The sequence below is a fragment of the Rhinolophus ferrumequinum genome, chromosome 19 (genome assembly GCF_004115265.2).
Source record: "Rhinolophus ferrumequinum isolate MPI-CBG mRhiFer1 chromosome 19, mRhiFer1_v1.p, whole genome shotgun sequence".
NCBI lineage: Eukaryota > Metazoa > Chordata > Mammalia > Chiroptera > Rhinolophidae > Rhinolophus > Rhinolophus ferrumequinum.
Genome location: NC_046302.1, coordinates 57,622,490 through 57,633,231, shown reverse-complemented (window position 1 = coordinate 57,633,231; position 10,742 = coordinate 57,622,490). Strand labels below are relative to the sequence as shown.

At 50.9% G+C, this 10,742-nt stretch overlaps 1 protein-coding gene across 3 annotated transcripts; it reads left to right on the top strand.

Moving 5' to 3' along the window:
* Positions 1 to 1,153: 1,153 nt before the first annotated feature.
* On the top strand, positions 1,154 to 9,514 carry PTGR3 (prostaglandin reductase 3). Of its 3 annotated transcripts, none has more exons than XM_033087127.1 (2): positions 1,154 to 1,689; positions 8,007 to 9,172. In XM_033087127.1, the coding sequence occupies exons 1-2, from the start codon at positions 1,481 to 1,483 to the stop codon at positions 8,929 to 8,931; spliced, it is 1,134 nt and encodes a 377-aa protein (XP_032943018.1). In that variant the 5' UTR covers positions 1,154 to 1,480; the 3' UTR covers positions 8,932 to 9,172. The 3 variants fall into 3 exon arrangements, with proteins under 3 accessions (XP_032943018.1, XP_032943019.1, XP_032943017.1); XM_033087128.1 differs by lacking the exon at positions 1,154 to 1,689 and adding an exon at positions 1,698 to 2,092 and having other exon boundaries at positions 8,007 to 9,514; XM_033087126.1 differs by lacking the exon at positions 1,154 to 1,689 and adding an exon at positions 2,076 to 2,189 and having other exon boundaries at positions 8,007 to 9,514.
* Positions 9,515 to 10,742: the final 1,228 nt, after the last annotated feature.

The window sequence follows — 10,742 nt, the reverse complement described above, 5'->3', positions numbered from 1 at the left end:
ATGACACTGGGTAAAACCATGTGTTCTAAGCCAAGTTAAGTAGGCGCTAGCAGATTTTTAAACCTGTTTATCCCCCCCCCCCGCCCGTACATCCATACATACGCACCCACGTGGACATAAACTACCCTTGGGTGAAGAATGTCCTACATTTGAGATAAAAATACCTGTGTCATCTTTGCAATCTTAGTTTGGGGGTTAGATTTGATTGGGAAGGGGCACTGTATGGCTTTTATATTTTGGTAATTCATGGGTAAGTGGAAAACAAGAAGTTCTTTTAAATTAAAATGTATACCTTTAATGAAACAATTCAAGATGGACTTAGCTCATCACACAAAAATGTGGAAAATATTTAATTTGGTCCCTCTATGAAAAGTGAATTGATTGTTTGGTCAATACAGACAATTAGGGAGAAAATTGACACGATGGAACTCTAGCTGGGTTATAAAATTAGGTCTTCATACATCATTGCAACGTCTCCAATTCAATTAAGTCCCTCGGCATCCCAACCTAGAAGTTTAAAATGTTTATGTGCTCTGGGAATGCGGCCCTCAGGTTTCCAATATGTTTGTTCTCTCCCAATGGGAAACCTGTGACTGTCTTGTAGAGGCTACTTAAAACATTCATGGAAAAACACGAAATCTAGGCCAAAATAAATAAAATGGCTTAGTTCGTGCAACTTGCATGGGACAGACTGAGTGAGGGCAGAGGCCCGGGCAAGCCGTTCCGGAGACAGGGCACCAGGAGCCTGGGGTGGGCGCAGAGTGCACTGGGAGCCCCCCCCCCAACACCGCCCCCAGTTCGGTGCTAGTGCGCGTGCTTTGGCGGCGGGGACTCCCGGCGCGGCCCGGGGCCCCGGCCGTGCCCCGCCGCCCTGGCCGCGCTCGGGGTTGATTCGTACCACCTTGCAAGGAAGTGAACGCTTCGCACGGGAAGGGGAGGCGCCTGCGCCGGCTGCCCGGCGCCGCGCCTCGGAGGACGCCCGGGGCTGCCGCTGGCTCACAGCCGTGGCGATCGCGGGACGCGCGGGTACCCTCGGCGTCCCCCTCACCCTTTGGAGGAGTCAAATCCGGCTTTTAGAGCGCGGGGAGGGTGGGGATATCCGGTGCCTCCCGGGCGCGGGGAGGAAGGGGGAGGGAGGAAAGGATCCTTGGCCAGTCTGTGCCGAGCCGATTCAAACCAAAACAAAAAGATTAAAGGAGCAGCGACCCGGGCTGCAGCGGTCCCCCAGCCAGGACCCCAGGGGTGACGCGCCCGGGTACCATGGGGGCTGCGTGGACTCCCGAAGCTGCGCGCGGGAGGGGGAAAGCGAGAGCATAGCGTGAAGGGGAAGGGGGGGCAGCCGAGGGGAGGGTGCGGACCGGAGGAGGGGCGGCCCGCCCGCTCCGCCCGCCCGCCCGCCCGCGCAGAGCCCAGCCTAGCGGCCCTGGCTGGGTGCGACCTTGGCCTGCGGCGGCGCAGAAAGCGGGCGGAGGCGCGGGCCATGCTGCGCCTGGCTCCGGCTGGAGCCCGAACCATCGTGGACATGTCGTACGCCCGCCACTTCCTGGACTTCCAGGGCTCCGCCATCCCCTGCGCCATGCAGAAGCTGGTGGTGACCCGGCTGAGCCCCAACTTCCGCGAGGCCGTCACCCTGTGCCGGGACTGCCCGGTGCCACTACCCGGGGACGGAGACCTCCTCGTCCGAAACCGGTGAGCCCGGCGCGCGCCCCCCGCCCCGGCCCTGCCGCTCCCGGTCTGTCCCAGCCTCCTGTGTCCCCACACCGCGGCGAGCGCTCTGGCGCACAGCCTGACTTGGCGAGATCCCGGGAAGTTGAACCCGCCGCCATCTGGAGAAGGCGAAAGTACTGTGACTATTGCTAGTGTGAATATCCGATGCCACCGAACGTCCTCATAACTGAGGGTTATTTTAATTTGGGATTCCCCTCCCCTCCCCCAACCCTCCCTCCTCCCCCTCCCGCTCCCGAAATAAAACCGACGGGACCCAGAAGCCGAGGCTTCCCGCCCGGCCCACCCGCGCGCATGCAGGGCTCCTGCATTCACATAATCTTTAGGGTGGAGCAGGAACAGCCTGGACGCAAACTGCGACGTTTAGGTAACGTGCTTTGGAGGCCGGAGGCCGGGGACCCGGCTGGCTTTTCCTGTCCGCTCCAGGGTGGCAGTCGCTTTACAATGGCGGAGCCTCTCGTTGAGTATGTTGGTGTGCACCTCGCCCGTGTCTTCTGCGTGTTGTCAGTGCTGTGTGACTGTTGTCTGTGCCCCAGAGTGTAACGATAGGCGCGTGGCGCGCGTCCTGGGCGGCTGGGCCAGGGCTGGGATGGGGGCATGGCTCCATTTGCCCTTACGTTCTGTAGACCTTCGGGGGACACTCGGGTCGTTGCCCAGACCTCGGACTGTCTTTTCCATCCCCACACTCCCCACCTTAATGTGTTTCCGCCTCGCTAATCTTTATTAACTGGTGAAGCAACAGGAAGGAAAGGGACCTCACTCTGTGGGAGCCAGGCCCGCGGGTGTATCTCCCAGTGGGTCTCCTCGCTGCCGGACTTGCACGCAGGGGGTGGGCGGGGGAGGATTCCTCTATCTCCCGGCTCCTCCATTCCTTCGCAAAAGCAGGACTCCCCTCCTGCCATGTCCCTTCCGAAGGGTTACAATGTTGCATGTTTCAGGTTGACTACTACCGAAGAGAAGAGACATTTCTGACCGTAACTATGTTGTAAACTGTGTGCTAGAAAGTACTGTAAGTCCCCCGCAAGGACGAAGGACAGTGTGTACCCTACCTAAGTAACTTGATGCAGCGTTTAATTGGTCCATTTTGGAGATTCATATTAGTCTTCGAAACAAGACTAGAATTAATGATCAAAACTTTTGGAAACCTGTTGGAAACGTAAAAATTGAGTGATCCACGGGTGGGAATGAATAGAGGCTGGGGAGTGGGCTGCCTTAAAGGGTGGGATATGTGTGTCCTTTTAAAAGTTTGCATCAGTGGAAAGAGCTTCAGAGGATTTCTTCACGATGGGATGAAATGCTAAGACTGCTGAGGTGAGGAATGCGTCCTGCCAAATTAAAAAGAAGAGCTTGTGTGGTTCACACAGAACATAGAGAACACATGAGTAATTTGCTAGAAGTTGAGATAAGACCCAGGCTGAAAAGGCTCCAAACAGACTTCAACAGGCAAAAAACTTTCACATAGGCTCTTTTTTTTTTTTCTTTTTACTGATGAAGTACACTGCTGACTGTGATCACTGATGTAACCATACAGAACTGCTTGGCTAAACTCCCTTTTAGAAACAGGGTGTAGGACGGGGAGGGGGCTACTGAGCAAGGTAGGCAGGGGGAGGTGTCAGGTTAGAGCACTACCAGCGGTAGCGAAGTGGGACCACCCGCCTGCGGGGTCGGTGGAGGCTGCTCCTGCCCGGTTGCGCTGGCTCTCCTGGCCTGTCTACCTGCGAGTGTGGATCCACAACTCGGGTGCCCCCCTCCCCTCCTGTGACTGCTCTCCCTGCACGCTCACCGTCGCCCCTCGCTTTATCTTCTCCGCCGGGTGCCCACCGCGCTGCGTCACCGTCACCGGGGTGGGTCCCTGAATTCGGCGGTCAGACCTCCGGAGCGCCGGCTCCCATGTTGGAGCTCATCAGTTTGGGTTGCTTTTGGGTTGCTTTAAGATCCCTGCCTTTCCCTCCACCTATGTCAAGAATCCCTTTAATGTAAATAGTATTTTTATATGTATAAGTTGACCTCTAACTTCTACCTTGAAGCCTGCAACAAAAAGAGAACGGAGCCAGTTTTCTGTGTGTTGGGAAGGGGTGGAACCTCAGCCTCCCTCTTCGCTACCCTGTTAGAAAATTTGCCCCTATCCCCAAATTGTAGGAAGATCCTATATTCTTGCACACAGTGTAGTGGAGGTGGCATTTTGCTGACTTTCTTTTTAAGAATAGAGACTTAATAATTCACTGCAGGTTAGTTCACTTTAATCCTAGACCAAATCTCCCCTGAACAACGTTAATTGCATTAAGATTTTATGGAAGCGCTTCTCACTTTTATCATGATAAAATCTGCTCTGGAATGAATGGATTAAGCCCAAATTATGTGGAAAGGTGTTTGGAGGTCTGACTCTTTCACTTGAACCATTTACACATCTCATTCCATCTTAACAGAAAATACAAATTCTTTATCCACAGGGAGGGAAGTGCTTTTAAGATGGACATGGATTAGAATAATCAAGTTTACACCATTTAGGAAAGGTGTGAGAAGGGTCCCATAAAAACCACATAGAACGTACAACTGATATTCCTTTATCCAGGTCTTAGCTTCTCATTTCATACATCCCAGGACTTCACACGTCCCCCTCGATGCCCAGCCTTAAGAAAAGGAAAGGGAGAAAACCACCCTCCCGTGAAGTCAGTTTGTGCGCTATTTTTAGCTTTTTTCGTACCATGGTGACACATTATTTCCTTTCCAAATATTTCTAACGATTTTCTGCTCATGTGTAAGATAATGGAGTGAAGAGTTTGCAGGGATGGCAAAGAGAAGGGGGGATGGGGAAAGCGTTTTTGATAAACGGTTTGTTGCTCACGGGAGGGGAACAGTATTTCTGAGGACTCTCCAGGCCGAAATTCCTTTTTTCTTTTTTTTTTTTCTTTCTTCCTCTTCTTCTCTTTCTTCTTCTTTAAAAGAAAGGTCTGGTTTGGACGACTTTGTCTGTCTTTCAGTTTTGAAAACTTGCTCCTGACTAGAGCCTTCACCTTCGGTTTTTTTTCGAGAAAGCATCTCCTACCCCCACCCCCAACACACAGGACTGCCCTGTTTCACAATAAACATGACGAAGGGGTTCAGTGCTTTTAATATAAATAAACGGGGCGATTCTAGAAGGGTCTCTATTGGAGGAAAGCGCCCCATTCTTTTTCCGGGGGATCCTCCACATTACTCTTTCTGAGCGGATCCTGCTGTGTGATCGCTGGAACTCTGCACTCAGTAAAAGCACACATTTTAAATTAAAGGGGGCACATGGAGAGTCTCCCGGCGCGCGCATCCTTCCCATCGGGTCTTTCTTTCCCCCTCTCCCTCGCTGTTCCTGTCCCCTTTCCCGTGGCGCCTGCTGCTCTTGAACTTGTTTCTGGTGGAGCGGAGGGCGCGGGCTCCCGACCCTCAGGCAGCTCTTCCCAAAGCCCAGGTAAGGACCAAGGCGCGTCTGGGCACTGGCGGGTCCCTACCAGCCCAGGCGGCCGCGCAACTTCAAAACGGGGCTCTGGGGAGAGGCAGGGACCCTAACCCGAGGCCAGGACACCCTGGAGAGAGCGAAGTGCGCGGAGCCGAGTATCCGCGGTCGGCAGCAGCCCGAGACTCCTTCACCCACGACGCAGGCGATTTAGAAGACCGCTGGGCGTGGGGCGGCACGGAAAATAGGGGTGTCTGCGAGGCCAAGGTCACGGTCCGGCCGCCAGCGAGCGCCTCTGTCTCGCGGCCGCTGCGCCCTGGCGCGCTGGGTGTTCCGGGCTCCTCCAGAACTTGACCGCCCCTGGGCTCGAGCTCCGCAGTGGCGCGTCCGCCGGGACCTCACGCGGCCCAGGGAGGCCGAGGTCACGGTCGCGGGCCCGGGCGGCGGCCCCTTACCCCAGAGCCAGGCCGCTCTGGGTGTCGGAGACATGGATCGCGCCTCTGGGTGGTGGCGGCGGAAAGGCCTCCAGACGGGAGGGTCGGGCGGTCAGCCGAGACCCGGCACTTCTAAGGGAGGCCGTCCCGGAAGCACCTACTTCTGGCGCCTTCCAGGCCGGCCCGGGCGCACCGCGGGCGCCGTAGGGGAGACCGAGATTGGATGCAGCCTGGACGGGGCGCGCGGCCGGCCTGCGGGTCTCCCGCCGGGCTCTGGCGCTCGCCCCGCTAAATCGCAATATCTGACTCGGTTTTTAAAGCAAAACCCCCACGGTAAATTCAAGCTGCCTCTGGTCGCCTGCAGCCACCCCAGCTCTCAGCAGAGCCCCACTTCCCCCCCCCCCCCACACACACACACAGGCACTTGGCCCTTGCTGTCCCCTCTGACGCTCGTACCCTCTCCGCGCAGCTTTTCTCCCAGGGTGTGCCCTGCTGGGTCTCCCACCTCTCCCCTGGTAGTGGCAAACCGCAGCCTGGGCGGGGGCAAGCAGGGGGGCTGCGTTTTCCTCTAGCAACGTTTTCCCGCTCCCCGGCGCCCCAGGGCGCGCTGGTCCGAGGTGGGGGGCGGAGGGGCACCCGAGAGGCTGGCCGCCACCCGGAGTCCCTACGAGTCCAAGGCAGGGGCTCCCCGCAGGGGAAAGGCCGCCTCTCCAGTTGGGATTGTAGAAACGCCAGATGGGACAAGACTGCAGGGGCTCAGGAAGCGTTAATTGTGGGGGGCCCAGTCCCCCACCTCTAAAGCAAATCCCACCATCACTTCCACCCTAAGATGCCTTCCCAGAGTTTGCTTTACAGCCTAGGCAGGGTCATGGAGAGGCGCTGCAGCTGGGCTCTACTCTGGCTGCATTCTTCTGGGAAGTCCAGCAGCTTGCTGTCAAGAAGATGGCCCTTTTTAGAAAGACCAGGCCTTGAGAATTGGGTACATTTTAAAAAGAGATAGCAGCCCACCACGACCCCCCACCACAACCCAAATAGAATGCAAGCATCTTGGAATTAAATGCCAAATGAGAAACCAGCAAAAACCATTTCCCCCACTTCTCGTTATTATGTATCATTTATGGGTATGGAATTCTGTCGCTGTTATCCAGGCTGTGTGGTATGCTAACTTCTGAAAGCAGCTTGACATGCTCTAAAGAAATAGTTTCCTGCTTTCTTATTTCTCCAATATGTAGGGAGCTTTCAATATTGCAGATATAGAGGGCATAATCACCAGGGAGCATTTATAAGTGCACAGTATTACCTGTACTACAGTGGAAGTGGGTCCTTGCACAGGGCAGTTTGGGTTTATTAAGTTAAATTAAAAGTGAATTATTTTAAAATGACCTACTTACCAGCTTTCCTCCTGCCACCAGGATACCACCATCTTTTCATTTCATTACAGGTAGAAATGACATTTTTAGGGTCCTCCATTATGTGTCTAAGCCACCTCCTGACACCCTTAGTGGACGGCTTGACGGCTTTTTTTCCTTAGATATCAGGATATTTTTGTTATGAGGTATACCAAGATGAAAAAAAGCTAGTAAAAGGACAGGCCTCGCAATTAAATTGACTCTGGATACCAAAGTGAAAATAATCATCTGGTATTAATCAACTTATGTCTCTGCCTCTTGTTGAGAAAAAATATAGTGACGATTTGCTTTCATTTTCATCTGAAAAGGACTGTAAAATGTTGAATGTTCCATAAAAATCTACCCTTATGAGACAATTTTTGTTCAATTAATCAAAGTGCATATTTTCACACTGGACATAGTTATATCAGAAAGAAAATTTGCTGCAGCCACTCGAACAATGTTTTAAACAACCCCTGCAGTAACATGTAACAACCAGTGACCTTGCACATTACATCAATCTTTAATAATATCATTGTCATTAGTATTATTATCTGAAGTGTTAAATTGTTGCCAAAATCAATACAAGGCTACTTTTTTGAATATATTTTATCCCACTGTTGTTTATAACATCTTTCTTAAGAGGTCAATTAATTTGCAACTCATGGCTCCAGTGAAGTTTGTCTAGAAGAGGGATTCCTGACTTTTTTTTGGTATATTTCTCCTTTTGAAAGAAAGAAGAGGGAAATAAATGGCATGTGAAATAAGTAATTCGATGCTTAAAGTGATTGAAATTATTCCTAAACTGATGAAATAAAATGTGGCAAAACTCTGCAAATCACTGTGGAACTAATACTTGTTTAATTTACTTTTTTCAACTGAATATCACGACTGATTTTTTCGAATTCTCTCAGAATATATACCTTAGCCAGCCCTTCACAGTCACTGGAATTAGAGAGATTTTTCTAAGCAGACTATAAAGGCCTTAACAAAGAAAACACCTTACTACATATTTTATTTGTTTTCTTCTAGATTTGTTGGTGTTAATGCATCTGACATCAACTACTCAGCCGGCCGATACGACCCGTCAGTCAAGACCCCCTTTGACTTAGGCTTTGAAGGTGTGGGAGAAGTGGTCGCCCTAGGCCACTCTGCCAGTGCCAGGTACTCAGTTGGCCAAGCTGTGGCTTACATGGCACCTGGCTCTTTTGCTGAGTACACAGTGGTACCTGCCAGCATAGCAACTCCAGTGCCCTCTGTGAAACCCGAGTACCTCACCCTGCTGGTAAGTGGGACCACCGCATACATCAGCCTGAAAGAGCTCGGAGGACTGTCAGAAGGGAAAAAAGTTTTGGTGACAGCCGCAGCTGGGGGGACAGGCCAGTTCGCCGTGCAGCTTGCACAGAAGGCCAAGTGCCATGTAATTGGGACCTGCTCCTCTGATGAAAAATCGGCTTTTCTGAAATCTGTGGGCTGTGACCGTCCCATCAACTATAACGCTGAGCATGTCGGTACTGTCCTGAAGCAGGAGTACCCCCAAGGTGTGGATGTGGTGTACGAATCCGTGGGGGGAGCCATGTTTGACTTGGCTGTAGACGCCTTGGCTGTCAAAGGGCGCCTGATAGTAATTGGGTTTATCTCTGGCTACCAAACTCCTACTGGCCTTTTGCCTGTGAAAGCAGGAACATTACCAGCCAAACTACTGAGGAAATCGGCCAGCGTCCAGGGCTTCTTTTTGAATCATTACCTTTCTAAGTATGGAGCAGCCATGGACCACTTGCTTAAGATGTGTGCAGGTGGAGACCTGGTTTGTGAGGTGGACCTGGGCAGTCTGTCTGCAGAGGGAAGGTTCACCGGCCTGCAGTCCGTATTCCGGGCTGTCGATTATATGTACATGGGAAAAAACATTGGAAAAATTGTAGTTGAATTACCTCACTCTGTCAACAGTAAGCTGTAAAAACAGAACAATGACATAAATCAAAGGAGAAAGAAAATGGGCACTTTATGCTTCAGAATTACTCAGATCAATTTATTTTTAGTTGGTAATGGAGATAATATTTCTTAAAACAAAAGTAAGGTGTTAATGAATAGGTTTCTCTTTTTCTTTCATTTCTTTTTTCTTTTTACCCCTCCCTTGAAAAAAAAATGTGCTAATAAAACTTCCCTCTATGGCTCAGAGGTAAAACCTTTACATTCAATCCTTTAGTCATGGACAGTCTCATTCCAGATTTTATTGTTCCTGGGAACTAAATTCATTCCTGATGCAAGAACTGATCAAATCAGTATGCCCTCAGCTTGATGAGATTTTTAAATTGGTCTTGAAAATAGTTCACAAATGCTTTGCTTTGGGAGAGTTTGGTCTTACGCAAATAAGTAGTTAAGAAATGAGAGCTAGAGCCAAACTCAGCCATATTTCAGAGTCCATATTCCCAGGAAGTGGCCCTTCTTTTTCTATCAATCACTTGCCAACTATGTAAATAGAAATTTGGAGGAACTCCCCCCAAACACTGATTTTGTTAAATTATTAGAAAAATGATCAAGTGAAGCCAGGCCTGTTTTAAAGAAGTATCTCGCATGTTTTAAAGAAGTATCTCGCATTTACTGACTTTTGTGCACAGTTGTCCTGGTGAGGCACATACGGGACAGAACATTTCTTTCCTCCCTTGAGAAGAAAATTAGTGCTGAAAACTTATCCAGACAAAAAGCAGGTTTTGGAAAGGGGGACTACAGAGGTCCGGGGGACTTTAGAAGCCGAATGCATGCACGGGAGACGGAAGTGTGTCCCCATCCACTGTGAGGGCCCACATGACAAAGCATGTACCACACAAGGGAAAGCCCGCTCTGGACTCCCCAAGAGAGTCCAACAGCAGCGTGCCCCATGTGCCTGAGGTACCGGAATAAACATGGTGCAAAGTCAGGACCAAAGGGATCTACACCAGGATGCACGGCTCCCTGTCCGTGACTGTCACACCCGGAAGGTGTGCCTCAGCCCCTGCTCCTATGTCCCCATTTTACTTCTCCCCGTGTTCGGTGGAATGAGATGCCTCTTGACCCTATTGCCAGGTGTCACACACAACAGTAAGGAGTCATATGCCTTCTCTTCTGAATTGTGCCCTTAGATGGCCCGCCTGCCTCCTAACTAGCCTTCAGCTCACCAAAGACTGCCACAGCCTTCGTCGTGAACTTGGAAATCCCAGGATTCCTTTCTAATCTACGGCAAGGCCTACCAGATGGTTTTTCAAAGCCTCAGGTTTCCGTGTCTCTCACGTGCTAAATAAATACAAATACAGTTAAAGGTGGTCCAGGAAACTTGGTGACCATGTTTAATTTTTCTTTCCTTCCATCTGAGGAGCAAGGAAATCCTAGTGCCGAAGAGCTGTTAGGATCTATTTTACAAGATTTACTCATTTTCAGGTACCTAATGTAGCCGCTAGCATGCATGCACAACAATACAATTTATATGGTAAATGGGACCAAATAATGGCTTCGCTGAATGTTATGGCTGCACTGAAGGGAAATGTCACGGTAAATAGCTGCCAAATTATGGATCATGCCGAAGTGTCACAACTGCGCTAAAGACAAATGGCACTAGAGGCTATTGCCACTGTGACGCTTTTGAGTTATGAAGAGGGTAGCAGCCTGATGCGAGGCTCTTTGTGTCCTCATTATAGCAAAGGGTTACCAGTGAGGGGACAAGGAAAGCCAGCCCAATGTGGGGCGCGGTTATTAATCTGTCCCTTTCAGACCTAAGGGCTGTAGCAGAAGGAA

Coding starts and splice junctions, on each gene's coding strand:
- PTGR3 (XM_033087127.1), top strand. CDS start 1,481: ATGCTGCGCCTGGCTCCGGCTGGAGCCCGAACCATCGTGGACATGTCG. Junction 1,690..8,006: donor GACCTCCTCGTCCGAAACCG/GTGAGCCCGGCG, acceptor GTTTTCTTCTAG/ATTTGTTGGTGTTAATGCAT.